Source organism: Tinamus guttatus, unplaced genomic scaffold (genome assembly GCF_059628265.1).
Source record: "Tinamus guttatus ecotype Peru unplaced genomic scaffold, ASM5962826v1 Tinamus_guttatus_pri_ptg000367l, whole genome shotgun sequence".
In the NCBI taxonomy this organism is placed as follows: domain Eukaryota; kingdom Metazoa; phylum Chordata; class Aves; order Tinamiformes; family Tinamidae; genus Tinamus; species Tinamus guttatus.
The window spans coordinates 735,800-757,151 of record NW_028288901.1 but is presented as its reverse complement, the minus strand read 5'-3'; the positions used below and the strand labels follow the sequence as shown (position 1 = coordinate 757,151).

General features: G+C 51.2%; 2 protein-coding genes across 2 annotated transcripts in view; one reads left to right on the top strand and one right to left on the bottom strand.

Moving 5' to 3' along the window:
* The window catches only part of RALGAPA2 (Ral GTPase activating protein catalytic subunit alpha 2), a 117,132-nt gene extending 108,384 nt beyond the window's left edge, over positions 1-8,748 (top strand). The window contains exon 39 of the mRNA XM_088530355.1: positions 8,070-8,748. Within this exon, the coding sequence (XP_088386481.1) occupies positions 8,070-8,271 (202 nt within the window). The 3' untranslated portion in view covers positions 8,272-8,748. The remainder of the gene's footprint in view (positions 1-8,069) is intronic.
* An 11,162-nt stretch (positions 8,749-19,910) lies between these two features.
* INSM1 (INSM transcriptional repressor 1) lies at positions 19,911-21,044 on the bottom strand. Its single transcript, XM_088530332.1, has one exon. It carries the CDS (start codon positions 21,042-21,044, stop codon positions 19,911-19,913), a length of 1,134 nt encoding a protein of 377 aa, XP_088386458.1.
* Positions 21,045-21,352: the final 308 nt, after the last annotated feature.

Below are 21,352 nucleotides of genomic sequence, written 5' to 3'. Positions count from 1 at the left end.
AAGCGAAGGCCGTTCAGGTCCAAGATTAATCAGAGGCTTTGGGTGTTTTGCAGTCTTGTTACTGCTGCCAGAAAATGATGCTTTGTTTTATGAGGAAGGGATCGTTTCCAGCTTTGCAAAAAAAGGAAGCAAGTGTTGCAGTTTAGTAGCATGAAGTTCCTACTCAGAGGAAAAAAAAGAGAAAAAACTAATTTAAGTATTTTACATTTCTAAAATACATCACTTAATGGAAGTATTTTTAAAATGTATCATTCACACTTGAAAAATTATCCCAAAATGTCCTGTCAGGAGACAGATAGGAGCCTGTTTAAAAAAAAAAAAAAAAAAAGAGACCTGAGTTATACTCTGGTTTCTCTACCTCAAAATCATGCTGTGTAAATTTGCAGTCTTTCTGTACATTTATCATCTGTAAAACAGTAGTGATAATACACCCTATCTGCATCAGGCTTTCTATACCTTTCTAAAAAGTACAGTATTTTGGATGAGGACTCTGTCCTAGTGAATCAGATGAACCCAGGAGATGTCGTCAGGCCCCTGAGGTCTGTCCTGGCACTCTTGAAATGGTCCTTGGCACACTCGCCCTGAGCCAAGTTCGGATGTAGCTGTCCTGTTTGGAAAACTCAGGATGTTTAATGGTACAATATTGATGTGTTTGTGTGGATATGGTGTACATGTTTGTCACTGAGCATTTACTGATCCTCTTTCTCCTCATTAGAACATGCAATCCAACAGTTAAGGTCACACTGGGACTGATTAAGGCTCACGGGGCTGTGGGTAAGTAGTGAATTCCTCGGGAACATCAGTGCACAAGGTCTCTGTGCTGCACCTTCACACACCACGTTTGACTTTAGTTGGGTATCTGGTCCGTACATACTCAACACAGTTTTGTGAAGGCTTGTAGTGCAATACGCTGTCCTCCTTCATAAGTTGTTGTTTCTGCAACCATTTGAAATGAACGGTACCTCTGAAATGATTATCCTGTTGGGAAGTTCATAGATGCACAGTCCCATATCTAGAGTCCTAGGTGAGAGTTGTCAAGATTTGCTTGACAAAAACTGGGAGGAATTTTACCATCCCACTGTGAGGGCAGTGTGGGCAACTTGCTGCTATTCTTTATGAACCAGAAATACTGTTGTCCTGGCTTTCAAAAGGAACCTTCCTTCCCTGTAGCGTATATATGTTGTGGCAAAGACGATACTGAAATCGGGAGGGCAGGTAGTCTCCCTGATATGTGGTTCACAAGAATAGGCTGGGGAGATAAGATTATTCTGTGTGTTCAGGCAGCCAATTTGAAGGAACTGGAAGGCATCAGAAAATGACAAATAATTGAACCTTCGTAACTTTGCCCTTTTTCCGAAGCTGTCCAAAAGTAACAGCTCATTAGCGGAGTTACTGAAATAGGTGCATTTTGTTAGTGCTTGAATAAAATCAACGCGGCCGCCAAGCGCAGGGGCAGCATTGCTGGGTAACGGGCGACCTTTCCTGCAGCTATTTCACTCTTGATGATCCCCCGGGTTGTGGCGCGAGGCAGATAATTGCTGAGCACGAGCATGGGCAGCTGCACCCACCCTGATAGAACAGGGTGCTCGCGTTGGCAGAGTGATCACCGTGAAAAATACGACCCAGGCATCGTCTTCTGCCCCGTCCTTGTGTCCCCGGCGAGGCCGGGGCATCTCCACCCTCAGGTGCCGAGGCCCTGGTGGCATCTGTGGGCAGCTGGGGTATAGAGCAGGTTCTGCGGCCTGTAAGTATTCGGGGGAAGCAGCCAGGACGCCGGAGCAAGGATGCCCCACGGAATCGAGGGGCAAAAATGTGTCACCAAGTCAGCAGGCTGCTTGCAGGCGGGGGCTTATTCAGGAGTAGCTTCTCGGTGCTTCAGCTTTCCAGAAAGCTTTACCAGGTAGGGCTTCTGCGGCCCTCACCGGTAACACACAACCATGTCAACGCTTTAATCTGTTTCAGTATTTCATGGTACAACAAAAAAGCTGAAATCTGGATAAACATGAATGCGATTAAAATACAGAATTGTAGTATATCAGGACAGTAAGTCAGCGTGCTCTTGCTCCTACTCTTAGCTAATTGTTTTCTAAAGGTATGATATATCTGCTCCCCAGGGTTTCCTTCGAGGAGGAAGAGTAGTAAATTAAGATGAAATCTTGTTTTCTGCCTTACTCGTGATAAATGCAAAGTTCCTCCCTGAAGCAGTAGGCAGGCTAACGTGCCACGTGTTCCTGAGGGCCCAGGGCAGCCCGCTGAGCCCTGCTGCCAGGCTGGCAGTTCACAGCACACGTTGGGCTCCTCCTGCCTGCACAGCAGCCAGAGCCAGGGGCAAATGCTAGAGAGTAGGTCGGCACGCAAGAGCGTGGGCTTTTTACGGGGCTTTTTGTCTCAGGGCACTTTCCATATGATTATGATGTTCATCTGCTCTGGTAAGTCCCAAGTTGTTGGTTTCAAACCACGTGACATGCAAAAACGCTGTGGAATAGTTTGCAGTATTACTTTTAGGCAAATCCCAGGAATTTTTATTATATATTATGGTAGCATCTGAAGCTGAGTTGCCATCAGTCATGACCGAGGTTCTGTTATAAACCTGCAAAAATTTACAGTCCTGCCTGGCATGAGGAGAAAAAAGGGCAAAAACTGAACATGTGATGCTGATGCAGAAGGCAAATGCCTCCTAAATTAGCAATCTATTTGGAAATCTCTCAAAAACTCATAGGTTTTTGAGAGATTTCCAAATAGATGGGCAGACCTTTGTGAACCTGTCCTGGCCTTCAAGCACTCCCTACGACTGGAAAACCTCCCCTGGAGTCCACCTGGTATAGTGTGTAAGAGTAGAAAAAGGCTGTTGGTGCCTGCAAATCTGTACTGAAAAGGAAAGATGCACTCCAGAGAGGATGATCCCTTGATTTTGGCAGCTAAGGATCATCTGCTCATTGTGGATGAGGAGGAGGAACAGCAGCACTGGCACTAACCATCCTGAGTCCCACCAGGGAGGGCATCAAGCATGAAATCCCCCGGGCTGGGAGACAAACAGATGGCATCGAGGCCACGGGGCAGGGACGTGAGCTGTGTTCCCGTCTCACGCAGAGCCCTGGGAGACAGAGAATTACAACCTCATCTCATATTCTTAAAGGTTACATTAATGAGCCCGAGGCATGTTTCACTTTCTGAAGTTTTGGTCTCGCATGCTGTGGGTTAAGAAACAAGCGTGTGGTTGTTGCCGAGTTTAGCTTAATTGCACCTGTTGGGGGAAGGATATATGTTACTAAAATTCCCCCAAAAGTTTCCAGTTAAATTTATGCAGCAGTGGCAGTCACTAGACCATAAATGATGGCAAGCCCTATCGAGCATATTGAGTTTCAGGCTGAAACTACTTACCGCAAAGTGAGTACGTGTGGGTGTTCAGGGCTGTAAGGAGGCCGCCCAGGTGTGGAGAAGTTATCTGCCACCACGTTTATGTTAACCTCAATTTTATGGGCCCTGCTTTACTCTACTCTGGTAAGTCCCAAACATTTATGTTCATATTGATTTTCAAAACTGCTAACTCAGTGGCAGGAGCGAAACCTTTTTGTAGAACAGTCTTGGTCATGCGTGCTTCCAATTAAGAGGATGTTGAAAGGCCAACGTGGCTAAAAATGGCACTTCTGTAAGTGAAGAATCTACTACATTTATGGGTCAAGAATGAGGCAGGCAATTGATGTGTGTGTCTAAATGGTCTGAACTGGACCTGCTGAACGTTGCTTCTCTAATTCTCCTTCATAGTTTGCTGAAGGAAGAAGAAACAAGGCTACTTTTCAGTGCTTGTCGTGACACCCAGAGGCTGTTGCTGAACTCCCCAGAGCAACGGGGGGTTGCAGAGCTTCATTCTTCCCTGTTCGAATTAACTGGGTATTTCCAGTTGGTGGTCTTTAAAACCGGGATTGGGATCCTAAGGCTTTGGAATAAGTCTGGAACGGGGTGGCAGCAATTCAGCAAGTGCTTCTGAGGCCAGCATGGATGTTTCACTACCTGGCCGACCAACTGCTATCTGTGTTATTTTTGCCACTTTGCTGTAAACTGATACATCCAAAGATAAAGCCGCAGGCCGTCTTACGCAACCTGGAGACTAAATGTATGTTAACAATACGATGACTAATGCAGACTGCTGCCAGAAATCGCCTACCAGGAGCTCTGTGGCACTGAACTCTTGAGAGGACAATCAGTAATCTAAAGCTTACCACAACCTTGTATTTCCTCTGCCTTAGAATCAGTTAAGATGGCCTAAGAAAAAGGCTGCTTATAGCTGCAAAAGCGGTTTTCCTCCACCTGATCTACAGAATAAGGGTGTAGGCACCTTCGTAGGCACCTCTGAAGCTAGAAATGCACAGTGCGGGTCGGTGAAATGGGCTCTTTTGCCTTGAATGCTAAGTTTAAGGAATTTGTCGTTCCTTTAAGTAGGCCTGCTTGCTGGAAGCTCGCAAATCCACAAATCATTTTGTCTTGTGCAATCAACGAAACACGTAGCAGGGTCCGTATTTTGCTGAGAGTGTATCGGTGTTGCCAGAACGGTTTTATTTTCTGAAAGTGATAGTGAGGAGGAATGCTGACCATCACAGTCAGCATCTGGTATTTCTGCTTGTGCCCATCACAGAGTTATTAAGTAAGAAATTTCAGGCTCAGTTGGAAAAATGGTCTTCTCCATTGTCCCCTTTCCTAAATACATCGTCATTTGTGGTATGTCCGGAGAGGGCAACTGGGACACGTCTCATCCCTAGGTTGACTCCTTTCAGCTAGAGAGCGCAGGCAGGGAAGACCTTGGAGGGCTCTTCCACATATTTATGTTTTAAACTGTAGTTGTAGATATTAAATGTGGGGTTGCTGCTTGTCAGCCATGATCCTTTCACCTATCCAACATGTAGGATGTGCTTGGAAATCCCTCAGAGTTGGAGTGAGCCTGGCTCTTAGTGAGGCTTTTGTCTGGAGCACTCTGGGGGAAGAGCATGTGGGAATCTTCTGCCCGAATCCTACCGTTCTGTTTCCATGGTTGGGTAACTGTCATGGGTAAATCTGTGTTCATTACCAGCTGTAAAATGCTAGGAATAGCTGTTGCTTTTGAGTTACTTCTAGGTACGGTCTTTTTTTGTTGTTGTTCTCCTCTTTTCTCCTTTTTTCTCCTCCTCTTTTTTTCGTCCTCTTCTCTTCTCTTCTCTTCTCTTCTCTTCTCTTCTCTTCTCTTCTCTTCTCTTCTCTTCTCTTCTCTTCTCTTCTCTTCTCTTCTCTTTTCTCTTCTCTTTTCTCTTCTCTTCTCTTCTCTTCTCTTCTCTTCTCTTCTCTTCTCTTCTCTTCTCTTCTCTTCTCTTCTCTTCTCTTCTCTTCTCTTCTCTTCTCTTTTCTCTTCTCTTTTCTCTTCTCTTTTCTCTTCTCTTCTCTTCTCTTCTCTTCTCTTCTCTTCTCTTCTCTTCTCTTCTCTTCTCTTCTCTTCTCTTCTCTTCTCTTCTCTTTTTTTTCTTGTTGTGTTTCTTCTTTTTTCTTTTTTTTTCTTCTTTCATAGTCTCATTGCATTTGAGCTATCCTTCTTGTGAGCTATTTGTTAAAATTAGCGTCCAGTTCTGCCGAATAAGAACCTGAAGTGTCTCTGCGTACAGCTCTGCCGTGTTTTCAGAAACCACATTTCTCGGTTCGATTTCACTCTTAGTCTCTTAAGAAGATCCTCCTTTCTCTTATAATACGAATCTAGAGAAATAGCAGGAATAGTCTCTGCTGCGCACAGGTGGGCTCCGTGCAAGGGGGGCTCTGCCAGCAGAGCTGGGCTGATTTCTAGCAGCTGAGGTCTCTGCTCGTTGCTCTGTGCCTGCTGATACACAGCGTAGCTTCTGATTCTACCACGGCCCTATTTTAGTTTTTCAGTCTAGAAGAAGGTCTTCCATGTGTTTTATAGCAATGTTTTTAGTGCTTTTTAGCATTGTATGGCTGAACTGTGAGAATAACAGATGAAGTGATAAAACACTTGTAAAAAGTCATAATTTTGGGCTACTGAGGTGTGATTATCATATCCTAACTCGAGCTAAATTCTTAATGCCGCATGTTCATGCGTGTTCCTGGCCAGTGGCTCAACTTCCCATCGAACGCCAAGCAGATAAAAATGTTTGTGCCTTTCGAAAACATTTTGTTCCAGAGCTTTGTCTTGCCAGAAACCAAACGTAAAATAACCCAGCCATTCAAGAGGGGAGTCAAATTGCCATACATATTAAAGCGGTTGCTTTTGATGGGCTCCTTTGAATGTCCAGCATAACTCCATTTATGCGCCGCTCTCGGGGGACCCCCGAACCCTGCGGCTAAGCGGGGCTTAGTTAATCAGGGCCGCCAGCTGTCCGGCTGCTGCGCGGGGGCCTCTCCGTGCGGGACGCGGGGACGCGAGCGCGGCCGGGCACCGCATCCCCTCGCGCGGTGCCGGCAGCGGGTCCAGCCGGCCACGGGCCGGAGAAGGAAAATGCAGGAAAAAAGGAAAAATAATAAAAAAATAAAAGGGAAGCAAATAGCGCTGCCAGCAGGTGCAAGCGCTGTGATGCTCGGGATCGATTTTCCATCCTGAGTTGTCTGCAGGAAGTTTGTAGGCAGATTTATCACATATCCGCCTGCCTCTCCTAACAGTAAAACCTTATTTTTATTATTATTTTTATTATTATTTTTATTATTTTTATGTTTATTTTTATTTATTATTATTTTTAATTTTTAACACAGCGGCCATAGGAACTTGCAAACCAAAGCCAAACCGCTCTGTTTATCCCCTTATTTAGGCTCCTAGAAACGCCGTGTGGCATTTGTAAGCATCATTATGCTTCGAAATTAAACATATGTATATATGTAGTGTTTGAAAGTGTTCTGGGGTGCAAGAGAAGCCACAACCAGCCCCGCAGGGTCAGCCCAAGAGCAGCAGTCGGTGGGTCGCGATCGCTGCGCAGCCTCTCCTGCGCGGGGGTTTGCACCGGTGCTGCTCCAGCTCTCCTGCTGCCCAAGGGAAAACGGGCATTTCCCCCACGTTCAGTCACACTCCCATGGAGCAAATGCAGCCTTGCAGCTTGCAAACTTTTTTTTTTTTTTTTTTTTTTTGCTTTAAATGGGGGAAATGAGATGTCATAGGGCTCCCAAGCGCCTTGATTCATAAAGTCGTACGTGGGGCTCTCCAGTCTATTGGAGATTTGTTTCAGGCGTTATCCTGTTATTGGAAGTGTCTGATTCACCTTCTGAGAAAACAGAAGCTGCAGACAAAGGGAAAAGCTTGGCTTTCTCCGCGCTGAAAAGCTGCCGCAAGCAGGGGTCCTATTAAGACAGCTGGAAAGTTGCTTCAGCTTGTTACGCTTGTAAGTTTTATTGGTGACTGGTTTTTGATTACACATTTGAATGCTGTGTGTTCCAGGTTGCCGCGTTTTAATTAAAAGGCAATAGTCTTGATTGTGGAGGGCTTTGTTGCCTGCATTATGCAGACAACACTGCACCCAAGTTCTTTTTTTTTTTTTTTTTTTCTTTTTTTCCTTCCCCCCGCTTCAATTTGTATCAGTTATTTAGGATTCATAAGACGACACCTCCCAGCATCTGCCTTAACTGAAGCTTTACACTTCCAGAAATTATTGCTGTCTATACATGTATGTATATATTTAAGTACGGTGATAAGTAAACATGTTTTTTTTTTTTTCCTGTAGTATTTGCCTCTAATTACTTTTTCTGGTATTAAAGGTTATAGTGATACAAATCTTGTGGACAAGGATTATCTAAAGTGCTTTGGCTTTTGTGGTAAGTTTGGTGTTGAAAAAGCCAAGAGTCTCCAGGCTCGGCCTTTACCAGCGGTGACGTTGCCAACGCGCTGGGTCCCTTTTGGTGATAAAGACATTTTTCATAATTGTAAACTTAATTGTAAGCAATTAAGTGTTTTCACTGCTCATGTCCAGAAATGTTAAGCAATATTATGAGATGTTGGGGTGCTCCTTTCCTTGCGTGGGGTCCATTTTTGGTGTGTGTTTCTGAGCTGTCCTCGGACACCGTGTAACTGCACTGTGTGTTGCATGCATTTCCTTAACCTGCTCTTGCAGTTACGAAGAAAGAGCACTGTATCTTGAAGCAATAATCCAGAACCATAAAGAAGTGATGACATTTGAAGATTTTGCCGCTCAGGTCTTTTCTCCCTCTCCTAGCTACTCCCTCGGTGGAACTGGTGAGTCTCTGTTCGTTTTTCTTCTCCTTTGCGCTAAGAAGCACTTGAGCAGCAGATGTACACCTGTTTTTTGTAGATAAATGCTTGCAAATTTAAGACGACCATTCTTCCCCTGAATCAACTAATGAATATCAAAAGGAATGATGACATTCATTTTAATTTGTTTTGCATCAGAGCCATTCACTCAGTTCCTTTCTTCAGCTATCCTGTTAACCCCCGAATCTAGCAAGGTTAATGAACTTTCCTGCAGTAATGTGCTCCGGCTCATTCAGGAGCGCGGGCTTCTTGCTGAGCTGGGAATACGCTGTTCAAAAGCGGCGCCTGAATCGGCGCTTACTTATCGAAAAATAGTTCCTCGCAGTAGAAGCCGTTGCTACTAATGCTAAATGGGGATTATGCTGCTGAGATACGGGGGTCAGGGATTAATGCAAAAGAAATGTAAGAAGAGCGTTGGGCTCGAAAACCACGACAGCAGCGTGGTCTGCTGATGCTTTCTGCAAATTTCAGGCTTCCCTCCAGCGCTGCATTTGGAACCTGCGTTGTTTTTTCTGAATGTGTGTGTGGTCGTGTGTGTGTGTTTTTATTTATGCATACGTATCTATGCACCCACTTATGCTAATGGTCATTCACCGGCCCTATTGAAAGAGGGAAATTGAATGCGAAAGCCTGTGAGTTTATTCCCCACGCGTCTTACCGCGTTTTTAAATCGTCACTGAGGTACGAACTGGGCTGTTTTGATTAAGCTCAAATAAATACGTTCTGAAACGAAGCGCTTGCTCTGAAATGCAGGTTTCTAGTACCCTCCAGATTTGTTGTTGCCGTCTTCCAAAGAAGCGGCGGGTCACTGCGATGGCTTCTTTCATAAAGAGCCCCTAATCCCCTTTTTACACTCATTGGGTGAAACTGGCCCTTTCTAATTATTTCCTGATACTCCTTTTGGATTGTTTAATAGATTCTTCCAAACCTGTGTAAATGCTGCAGGACATCTGCTCGCTTTCTCGTTAGCCCGACTAGCAAATATCTTCCATCTAAACTGCAACAACGACAAAAAAAAAAAAAAAGGTGGAGGGGGGAGCATTGGGGGACAAAATTAAATTTACAAAAATAAATCACTTCAGAAATAAAATCCGCGGCGCGTCATTGTTTGCCGTGGCTGGCCGCGAGCCCCGAGCTCCGCGCGCTTTGTTCCGAGATAAGAGGTATCCGCGCGCCGGAGCCGGCCGCGGGCAGGAGGCTTTGGAGATAAGCAGGAGGCGGGAGGAGAGCGGAGCCAGCGGCATTTACATAATCGCGGTGCCGCTTCCTGGAGAGGCGTCAAGAAACGCAGGGATGGCCCCTATTGATCTGTGCTGAACTGGAATACCGAACAACGGGAGAAGAGCTTATAACTTAAAGCTTTGATTAATGTTTTCTACATTAAAAAGTAGAGCAGCTGTGAATTAAATTCTTTTATACGCGCTGCCAAAAGTCGGAGACAAAAAAAAAAAAAAAAGAAAAAATTATCAATTTCAATAGAAATGGAGATTTCCTGCCCGGTGTTGCTAGCACTTGATTTATCCATCAGCAAATAAAAATATAGATATGGTGATATATTCTAAAAGCTTTCCTCGACGCATATATATATATTTTTGTTTCTTCTTTGCACACTCTTACCACAACCCCTAATGATCTTGTTTTGATCAAACACTGTGTGGCCACAAAGGACAGATGGATTTGGTAATGCAGGGGTCTTGCTTTCCGAATTTTGGTCATTTTTCCAAATTGTGCAATACATTTTGTATACAAAAAAAAAAAAAAACTAAGTTCACCATCAGCTGCTTAAGTTATTCAGAACACTGTCAAACAATACATATTTTAATGTGATTTTTATGGTTTCATGGTTTTATTTTTTCTTAGAGTGACACGTGTCACAACCGGATCCCGGGCTTTTTTTTGCACTCCAAACATCTGAGGTTAGGAGTTTTGGCTCCTGCTCAAAGCAAAACTAAAGTTTTGGAGGCCAAATTGTATCATGCGTGTTGTCCCCAAGTTATCAATCCATAATTCCCTTCTGAACAAACACAGGCAAAGACAAAAAGCTCAGCTGCGGGCTTGGGCATTTAGAAACATCCCAGTCTCTACACGTCTCCTGCGCCCGTCCGCTCCCGCCTCGTGCCCATCCCTGCTCTGCCGAGGGCCGTCCCGCGCGGAGGCTGTTGTAAAAGCGGTTTGTGATCGTGGGATGCGTTGCCAGTCGAACAGGGCGAGCTAAGCCTTTCCCTTCGGGATTTTAGAAGCTAACCCTGCCGTGAGCGAGGCAAGAGCAACTTCGGCACCGCAGCCCCTGCTCCTGCCCCTCGCCTGGTCCTGACCCAGAGCGTCAGGAAAGGCCCTGCCGCCGTCCCCGCAACGCTCATCCCGAGCGGAACGCGCATCCCGCCGGACACGAGGCATGTTTCGATCTGTGCTTCAGCTGTAAGATCCTCCGTTTGAAAGAAAGAACCACCTCGTACGGGACTGGCACGAATCAATTTGCATAGAGACAGATCTTCTTAGATAGATACTCATTCCTATTAATGACGGGAAAGGGATTAAAAACTGCTTTTCAGTTTTCAAACTGTGTCAGTCCCGTATTTTTCAGCCAACGATCGGTTTTCCCATACGTCTCAGGTAGTCAGTGTTCCTCCTGCCAAGGAGTTAGAGTACTTTTTATTAAAATTAACCTTGCTTTTAGTAGTTCATGAAAAGCCAGTCGAGGCTGTGATGTGCTGTAAATATATAGCTGCTTATGACATACCTGATCACTGTATTATTAACAAGGACCCATTTATTTAAATTAAGTGCGTTTTTATTCTCCCTCTTCCTGCCTCTAGGGAGGTTTCCCCCAGATCCAGCTGCGATCCGGGCGTTTCCAGCGCGCGCTCCGGCGCGGCCTCGCGAGCAGCCCCGCGCGGGAACGGCGCCGCGCGCTCGTCCCGCCGTCCCCGGGTACCTCGGGCAGTGCGGCCCCCAACTCATTTAGGGGATGTGCAGATTAGGAACAAAAGATGCGAGCGCGGAGCTTTGTTGCTAACCGGTACATTACATGCTGTATTTTAATTAGGCTGCCTATGAGAGTCAACCCAGGAAATCCTCGGTAATCCAACACTATTGAATTATTCTTATCCTTTCCCTCTGCAGATTTCCCTCGTTTTGAGGATGGGGGGGGTTTAGTCTTATCCCTGTTCTTGCTCCCTTGGCCAAAAAAATCCAAGCAATTCTTCAGCAAAACAAACTGCACACCAACTTTAGAAGATAATTAGGTGAGACGTTCTTTCAAAAAATCATTACTGTTAAACACGCACAAACAGCAAAACGACCCAACTTTAATTAGCCCTGTAGACTGCAGAGTATTAACGCTTGCAGTTTAAGATCAGGAGCCAGAATTGTCTCAACTCGGAGAAGAGGGAAATGTTAGGAAAAGCAGCTATTCCGTCAGAGGAGGCTCGAGACTTGGCAAGTTTACGCTTACAGGAGCAGATTGGGCTTTGAGGAGAAGCTGCAGAGCTGTTCTGCAGCGCTGCAGCCCCGCGGTTAGTGCTTCAAAGGGTTAATTGAAACGGGCACACTTGACTGCTGAGAGGACTGATCTAATCACTGCCATATCCAAGTGCATCTGTTCACCATGAGGTCATTCTTGTGCATGCTAATGATTTGGAAAATAAAGCATCATGCGTCGCGTTATTGGAAAGGATATAATGTCAATCTTTATTTTTTTTTGGTTGCCGATGGGATGAAAAGGAAGGCACAAGTATCTCAGGTTCTTGCTTTCAATTCTTAATGTTTTGGAGAGCGTTGTTTTCGGGGAGCTGCGCTGCGAGGCTCCGACATGTGCTGTCTGCTGAGAAACGGCTTCTTTAATGAATATTATCACATTGCCCAGGAGCAACACTTGAGTAGAGGAACTGCAGACATTTTCAGCATTCCCAGGTTTTTAAAGCCTTGGAAGCCTCGCCTGCTTGTTTACAGAAAGCTGAAAATCTGCAGGCTTTTTGTGTTGAAAAGGTGACACGGGCTTTCCTTCTGTTTCCAGAATTTTACATGCATGAATTTGATATGGGAAATACGTAAATGTGCAACAAACAAGATTCGGTGTATTTTTAAAAGACTTTTTTGGCAAAGTGATGAGCTTTTATGCTTTCCTGCTTAAAGGAAAAGGAATATTTGTGTGAATTGACTGTGTGATTTTAAAAATTTTTGGTAGGACAGAATGGAAACTCAGAGTAACCAATGTCTTAAACATCCTATTTTCTTATTTTTCAAGCTATTTGAACCACTGTCCTTTAGGTTTTGGTTTGTTTGGCTGGGGGTATTTTTTAGATTGTTTTTTCTTTTTCTTTTTTTTTTTTTTTTTTACTTTCCTGTTTGTGCATTTTCCTTGAAAATCTGCAGAATATCAGCGGGATGTTCTGTCACTTATGTGCTCTTGGTGGAATAAAATTGTAAAATTGTCTGCAGGTCCTGCATAATGATTTTAAATATTTGTTTAGGGAAGCTCAGTGGAGCTGAATATTAGGGGAAAAAAAAGGAAAAAAAAAAGTTTGGGAATAGCTGTGCTGTCATCTCACAGCACATCCAGCACTTGGACGATTTGAGCAGGTTGCCCAGAATTGAAAAAGTATCAACGAGGCTCTCGGCTGTGCAGAATTCCCTGATATTCTGGCAGCCCTAAATCTTCCGCTCAGCTCTCCTGTAAATCCCTTTAGCTACTGTCTGTTCCCAGGAAAAAGCAGCAACACAAAAGATGTGATACTGGGATTACCTGGCAGTTGGAGAAGGGTGATTTGGACAGATGCCCAAAACCTTGGGCCTGTTGAGGATGTCCAGGCAGTAAGTGAAGAGGGAAGAGCCGGAGGTGGTGGAAAAGGAGGAGCAGGAAGAGTTAGCAAGGGAGAAGGGACTCGAGGTGTTTCAGGCTGAAGTGCAGGGCCCTGTTTCCTGGCAGGCCGAGGGGAATCTCCTCCTCAGCAGGTTGCCCCATCCCTGCTGTTACACGGTGTGAATCCGGATCGCGGCTCCTCGGCGGAAGCGGCGCCTCCGTCCCCGTATCCCGGAGCCCTTGGTCCGGACAAGTCCGTGGCTTCTCCCACGCGGGTGTTGCTGTTGGTCGCCGCGACCTCCGTGTCCTGATTTTCCCCTTTCTGCTTTCTGTTCATCAAACACGAAACGTATCCAGGAGTATTTCCAAGAGATCTGCAAGGATCCCTGGCACTCGCCTTGCCCCGAACAGCCAGGGAAGTTCTTCAGACCTGCTGAGCCACCTCTCATGGACCTCAGGAGCTGTAAGCCCAGGAAGGGCTCCCTGTGTGAAGCTTCCCGTGCCCGTGGATGGTGAACAGGACCCGGCCCAGCGAGGAGATCGCTTCTGGTTTCGTTGGTGGTCGATCGGGCCCTGGTGATGGCTGCTTGATAGCAGAGAATGAAAAGGTGCCAAAGGAAATGCGACCTTGAATCGAGCACTGTGACCTGATTTAAGGAGGGAGGGAGGGAGGTCAGGGGGATCTGCAGAAATCCCAAATTTACTCCTCTCCCAGGATGCCTCTCAGGTAGACGCAGGAAATAAATCCCAGGTAGTTTCCATTCTCTCCTTCCTGCCTCCTTGTTTATGAAACCAGCCTGAGCGTATTCAGGTAATGGGAGCAGCGATTTTGATCCTCTTTCTGAGTCTACTCATGGAGAGATCTTTATGGAGAAATCATCGTAATTCCTATGACAGCAGGTTGGTGCTATAAACAACACAATAATTTTGCTGAAGAATCAAGCAACGACCGGCTGGAGGTGCAGCCTTTCCCACACGTGTTATGGTTGCAAAAGCCGTGCTCAAAACCAGCTGTTTTCCCTCTTCTGTACTGAGTCACTCAGTGGAAATCTCCTCCAGGCCGTGACGTCTTCCTTCCTTCATTGATCTGGTTAGTGATGTGGAGACCCTGAACACCCCCTGGATGGAAGTGTGCGAGGGAATGAAGAGGGGAAGCTCTTGCACCTCCTGCGCCTTCAGCGGCCCCTCACGTCTCTCCGTCTCTGCAGGCAGTTGCTGCATTTTGCCTTTCTTTTCCCACGAGAGAGAAGTGCCCTGTTTAACCAGGGGCGCTCCGGGGCTCCCGGTGCCGATGCGGATTCGCTCCTCCCGGCCTCCTTTGGCGGAGGCAGGAGGAGCGCCGGGGCCCGAGGAGGGCTTGGATCAGGACGGGCTCGGAGCCGGGGCCGCTGCCTCCGGGGAGGAGAGACCAGCGAGGGGCCTTGGCGGCCTCCAGACCGGCCTTCGGCCTCACCGTCCCCACAGACCCTCCCTCCGGCTCTTCTGGCCTCTTCTGAGGGCCGTGAGCTCCTCCATCGCTCACTCTTGGGCTCTGTTCTCATGGATTTGGGCGCAGGTCGTGCTAATTCAGCCAATAAAGTTGTAAGCGACCAGTTCGGTTCTGGGACGTGTCACTGCCCAGCGCCCGACCTTGGGTCACCGCCATCCAGGCCACCCACCTTGTTATCTCCAAAGGATCCAACCTCAGTCCCTGCTACGACCCTCGCCTGGGTTTTGCTCCAACATGTAAGGTAAATGGAAGCTCTAAATGCAGAGTGTGCACAGCCGTTGCTCATAAACATGGTGAAATAAACTGGGTTATGGTAGACAAGACCAAGGAGCATCGGTGCAAATGTATCCCCTGCGTTCCTACGTCTGGTTTGTTGCTGGACTGTGGCAATTGTATATAAACCTGTTTGGGTGCCCACAGCCACGGCAGTCTTTATTTACTGATATATTTCTTGATCAAAATGTGCTCCCTTGAACACACAGCCCCAAGATGCCCTGTTACGCTGTATTTGCAGCCAATTTCAATTTCAAAGTAGAGCGTATCAAAGCACTAAGCAAGAAGAGCAACGCGGCGGAGATCACGTCAAAAAGCGGAGTAAATTCCGGGACGCTCCGGTGGCTTCTGAGCCCCGGGCACCGCCGTGGCTGCAGGTCCCGAGCGTTTCGTAGCCGGCCCTGGGCTGGGGGCAGCGCAGGGAAGTGTCCGCAGCGCCGAGGAGCTTCCCCCGCATTCCCAGCGCCCTTGGGAGGCCCGAGCTTTACCCCCCGAGTCTGCGTGTTTGAAACCCAGAGCTGGAGGAGGGCGGGTGACCCTGCACGGGTGACCCTGCGCGGGTGACCCTGCGCGGGCGATGCAGCCCGGCCCATTTTCTTGCAAGCTTCTGCAGCAGCCCCCAAGGCAGCGCCGCGAAGCCGGGATGCAGGCAGAGGCGGCCAGCGCGTTGGTGCCAGGCCTGGGACGTTCCCGTTGTCCCTTGGCGTTTCCCAGCAGAGGGCTCTGACGGGCCGACGGGCTCTGGTTGATGGGGCTGCACCAAGCGGCGGGCAGGAATTACAGGCTTGGGGTGAAAATCATCGTGTCTTTGGGAATAAAATAAATAAAAATGCTTTGTTGCTTCTGAGTTTTCATTTTTCATCTTAGTGACAGGACTAGGAGCTTTGAATGACAGCGCAGAGATTTTCTGGCCCCACAGGATGATCCTGGGAGCTGGGAATATCGGAGTGGGGAACGTAGGAGACCTCGTGTCTGAAATGCTCTGCAAGGCAACAGGAGCAAGGGAAAATGCCTGTGATTGCCCATTCGTGTGCCCTTCCCGCCGGCCGTGTTGAGCTGAACGGTCTGTGCTCGGCTGCCGCCACAGGAGCCGCCCCAAACTTACCTGTTTTGTCTCTTTCCCTTCAGATTAGAGCCCGGGAGGCCTCACGACGCAGCAGGTGAGAGCGGCGCCACGGACCAGAGCCTCCGTCGCGCCGGTCCCGGCCGCGGTGCCGGCCGCTCCGGCCAACGGCCCTTCCCCTTCCCGCTGCCCGGCCGCCTTCCAGCTGCCCCTCTGCTGCCACCGCCGGCCTGGCCGGGAGCCCCAGCGCATCCTGCGGCCGACCCGATCCCGGCTGCTCCAGCCGACCCGATCCCGGCTGCTCCGAGTGATCCGATCCCGGCTGTTCCGGCCGACCCGATTCCGGCTGCTCCGACTGACCTGATCGCAGCTGCTCCGACTGACCTGGTCCCGGCTGATCCATGCAACCCAATCCCGGCTGCTCCAACCGACCCGATCCCAGCTGATCCATGCAACCCAATCCCGGCTGCTCCGAGTGGCCTGATCCCGGCTGCTCTCAGTGACCCAATCCAGGCTCTTCCGACTGACTCACTCCAGGCGGCTCCAGGGCTGCTCCGGGCGGCTCAGGCTGCCCCACTGCAGGGGCAGACGCCATTCCCGGGAGCCCTTTGGTCCCGCTCAGCCCTTGGCCGTGTCATGCGGCTCCGGCCGCGTGGCCTCCAGCGGGAAGCGCGAGGGAGAGGCCGGGGGCAGCGCTGGAACCGCTCGTTTCGCCTCGTCTCCGAGCCGCGAGCTCCGTCACTTGGCTCCACACTCCACGGCACGGGGGGGATTTTGTCTAACGGGTTTTCTCATAATTGAGGTGTGAGGGAGCTTCTCCATGTCCCAAGTGTGGCCGGATGGTTTGGGGTGGGGGTTTGGTCCCTATTGGAGCTTTTATGGGACACTCAGGGAGGACGTCGGCATCTTGTCCCAGGCATCAAGTCCTCCTTGGAAGCCCTGGCACCGGTTTGGTTCAAACCTTCTGTCCGTTCGTTCCAGGCAGAAACCCTCCTCCTCGGCACTGTGCAGCTTCTGGGAGCGTTTTGTGGGTGCATGGAACAACAACCCGGAGCAAAACCCCCTTCTCCGGTGCAACGGGCACAGCTGCGGTAACTGCCTGACCCCAGGGGCTGCGTGAGCAGGACGCGGTGAGCCTGGGCAGCCCCCTCATCCTCCCGTGGCATCGGGGCAGGGAAACTGCCCATCGAGGCATCGCGAGGTGGAATGAAGCAAGTTTGACCATCCCTGAGGGCCTGCGGTGTCCTGCGGGCCCGCGGCGTAGCCGGCAAAGCGTTGGCTTTGACTGGAAAAGGGACTTCAGCCCACTGTGTCCCAAGCTTTGAGAGGGGAAAGCTTTTTGTAGTTAAAAAAAAAATGCACTGTAGAAATAAGGCAAACGGGAGACGCTGCTGCAGCAACCTGAACCCTGGGCGTGTGCCGGCCTTGGGGGAAAAGTCACCTCCAGGTAGAAGCTGCGGCACCGCTCGGCACGGGGGGTCCCGGCTCCTCCTCACGCACAAGGAGCAGCCAAAGAGGCAGCTGCAGAACACCCGGGGCTGCTGCATTTTTCTCCTTCGATCTGGTGTTTTGGACAGGAGCCTCCCCGCCCCGGTTGGCATTTTGTGCCAGATACCTCTCGTGTTCCTGCCCCTCCGCGGGCCGGGTGCCTCACGCTCCGCTGGGGTCAGTTCCTGCTCCTGCGGCCCCAGCGCGCGGACGTGCAGCGCGAACCTTCCTGTGACGCCTGGTTGAAGGGGATTCGTTTCTCAGTGAAGCAAAATGCACCGTTGGGCCCCCGTTTTTTTGCACTTCTACTTACGTGTTAACGTGAACGTCTGTCTCGTTTCATGTCAGCAGCAGCCTGCGTCGCTGCCCTGTAAATAAGGAATTCTACTTGCTAAATATTTACAGGAGCGTCACGCTGGCTTGGCATTTTGCTAGTGGCTCCATGGGATATCAGTTCCTTTGGTGACAGCCGTCTTGGTTGTCCCTCTTGAAATTTTTACCTCTGCCTTCTGCTGATTGTGTGTCCATAGAGCAAATTAGAAAATAAAATGTGTATTTTTAATTTATTATCACTGTATTTTCGTGGCTGGGTAGGAGAGGCGATCTTGTTCTTGGTTATCCAATAACTGTCTGAGCTGATATCAAGGGCATTTTTTTTTTTTCTGAATAAAGCTAATTTTTTCTCTTTAGAGCAATGTAAATCTCTAATTCAGGGAAGACTTTTTAAAAAAGCCAATAAAGATTATTATTTTCCTGATGATGATGTCAGAAAACTTCAGTTTTCCTTTTGCGGCCCTTGACCCACGTCGTGGCAGTGGGGACCAGGGCAGCTGGGGGCTGGACGTACAAAACGATGGAGCTGCCGGCAGCTCCGGCCACCTCCAAGGGGACTGGATTTGCGGGACACCGGGAAGACCCCGCAGGGGCAGAAGCGCCTGGAGCAGCCGGTGACTCCGAGTGTCGGGGTCGCTCCGGGCGGCCTCATTCCCTTCCCAAGGGAAGGGAGGAGGAGGCCCCTGAAGGCCGCGGCGCCCAGGGCCCAGCTCCTCCTGGGGAAGGAGCAGCCCCGGGTCCTGCAGCAGACGGGGAGCTCCCGAACGCGCCCGCGCTCGGGGAGCAGCCGCTCTGTGCGCCGGGTGACCACCAGTGACCACCAGCTGCAGGTGTTGGGCGGTTCCGGAGTTGCTCTTTTTCTTTTATTCCCCGGGAATAAGTTTAATTCATGAAGGACAAAAAAACCCATAAAAGCAGAGAAGGAAACGATGAGTCCCTTTGCCCCGATGAACAACAAGCTGCTCCGCGCCGAGCTGAACTACACCATTTACCGTGTCATTCACCGCCTCTCCTTGTGCGGCTGCAGTGCAGAGCCCCACGCAGACCCTGACGTTGCAGATACATCAGGGGGAGAAGAGAGTCTCCCCTCTGCTTCAAAACCCGTCCGTAAACCGACTAGTTCGCAACTATTTTCAGACCGTTCCCGAGGGGAAACCGGGCAGCGCGTGGGAGGGAGGTTCGCGCGTGGGAGGGAGGTTCGCGCGCGGGGGCTCAACCCGATGTCGGGGCCGGAGCAGCCCCCCCCGCCCCCACATCGCACCTTCCCGGTCCAGACCCGGTTCAACCGAAGCCCCCGGAGCCGCCCGCGAAGCCGCCGCCCCGGCCCGGCCCGAACCGACCGGGCCCCGTTTGGGGCAGAAAAGGCCCCGTTTGGCGCTGCCCGCCCCGCGCTCCGTCCGGAGCCCGCGCGTGGCGGCGCCCCCGTCCCCCCGCGCGGCGCGAGCGGAGGCAGCGTCAACTGCAAAATATTTTTATTTCCGAATAGTAAATAATTATACAGTCGAAACGGTCCTATCGAAGCACTCTATAAATAGCTAGCAGTTACGAAAATAATGTGTGTAGAAAAAGAGATTGCATCTAAAAGTAAGAGCTGTCGGTTGCGCAGGATAAAACGGTCACGGTTGTGTGTTATTCTAGGTATAAAAGTTAAAACCTTTTTTTTTTTCTCTCTCGCCTTTTTTTTTTTAAGCAGATCCCTTTAGAAAAACGGAAAAGATCTTCTAAAAAGCACAGTGAAATGGCAGGAGGGCGCCGGGGAGGGAGAGACAAAAAAAGCACATGGAAACACCCGCGGCCAAATAATTAACCGAATCTCCGTAATCAATATAAATAAATAACCAATAAATAAACATAATTACTCAAAAAAACCCACCAACATATACAGATCAAAAAGTCAAACCAGTGGAGCTACCTGGGGGCAGGGAGGGGAGAGAAATAATAATATAAAATATAACGGACAAAACGGGACAAGGGGCAGGCGGCGTGTCACAGTTAAGGCAGTTTCTACAGCATTTTTTCCCCTTTTTAAAAAATAATAAAAAAGGAAAAAATCAGAGAAAAACATTTTTTTTTCTTTTTTCCTCCTCCCGAGAGCTCGGAGCGGCGGAGAAAAAAGAGTCCAAGGCATCGGCGGCTGCGGCTGGGCGCCAGGTCGGGTTTGTTCGCGTTAAATTAATTTATAATAATAATAACAGCGAGAAGGGGCGGCGCGGGGGGCCCCGGCAGTCCGGGCGCCTCAGCACGCGGGGCGCAGCGGCAGCTGCAGCAGGACGACCTGGCGGTTCTCGGACGGGTGGCACTTGTTGATGTGGCGCGTGAGGCCGGGCGAGCTGTAGAAGGTGGCCGGGCAGTGCTTGCAGGGGAAGAGCTGCGCCGCGTGCAGCAGCCGCAGGTGCCGCTCCTGCCCGCTGCGGCTCGGGAAGGCCTCGCCGCACACGGGGCAGAGCCGCGCGGCCGCCGCCGCCGCCGCCGCCTCGGCGGGCGGGTGGCCCTGCAGGTGCTTGCGCAGATAGGCCTGGCGGCGGAAGCGCTTGGCGCAGCGCGGGCAGCCGAACGGGCCCTCCTCGGCGCCGGGGCTCGGCGTGTCCCGCTCGCTGCCGCTCTCGGCGCGCGCCGGCTCCGCGGCCGCCTTGGCGGGCGGCGGCGGGCGCGGCTTGTGCCAGCGGCGGTGCGAGGCCAGGTTGGCGGGGCACGAGAAGACCTTGTCGCACTCGGGGCAGCGGTACTCCACGCGCACGATCCGCGAGCACTTGTGCTGCGCCAGCGCGAACGGGTCGCCGTACTCCTCCTTGCAGAGCTGGCAGATGAACTCGCCCAGCGGGCGGCAGCCGCCGCGGGGCTTGGCGGGCGCCTCCACGGGGCCCTCCTTGATCTTCAGCCCCAGCACGGGGGACGTGGTCACCTCGTCCTCGAAGGTGAGTTTGCGGATCGCCTTCGCCTTCTTCCCCGCCGCCGCCGCCGCCCCCGCCTTGGCCTTGCCGGGCTCGGGCGGCCGCTTGGGCTGCGGGGCGCGCGCGGGCGGCGCGGGCGGCGGCGGCGGCGGCAGCGCGGGGCCCGGCGGCGGCTCCGCGGCCCAGAGCTTGAGCTCGGCGGGGGCGAAGAGCAGCGAGTCCGTGGCGCTGGGCACGGCGGGCGCGGGGAAGGACTCGGCCGAGACGGGCGAGCCCAGGCTGAACCCGCGCTCCAGGTACTTCTCGCGGCTCACGGGCCGCGTGGGGCTGCGCAGCGCCTGGCACGGCGCCTCCGGCGTCCCGAAGGGCACCGCGGGCGGCTCCCGCGGCGGCTCGGCGGGCGGCTCGCGGCCGCCGCGCACGCGGTACGACACGGGCGTGGGCCGGCGGCTCCGCTTCACCAGGAAGCCGCGGGGCATCTTCGCGCCGCCGGGGCGGGGAGCGGGGGAGGGGGGGAAGCACCGCGGAGGGAGGGGGGGGTGGGAGCGGTGTGGGGGGGCGGCCGCCTCCCGCGCCCCGTCGGGCGGCAGCGGCGGAGCGGGCGGCGGCGGCGGCGCTCGGGGCGGCCGCGTCCCCTCTGTGCCCGCGGCGCCGCCGCCCGCCCCTTTAAGCGGGGCGGGGGCCATTGTCCGCGGCGCGCGCCGCCCGCGCCGCCAATCGCCGCCGCGCGCCGGGGCGGAGCCGCCGCCACCTGAGCGCCCCCCCCCCCCCCGCGGCGGCACGCGCG

Excerpts from the sequence above, each read along its gene's own strand:
- INSM1 (XM_088530332.1), bottom strand. The coding sequence starts at position 21,044 with ATGCCCCGCGGCTTCCTGGTGAAGCGGAGCCGCCGGCCCACGCCCGTG.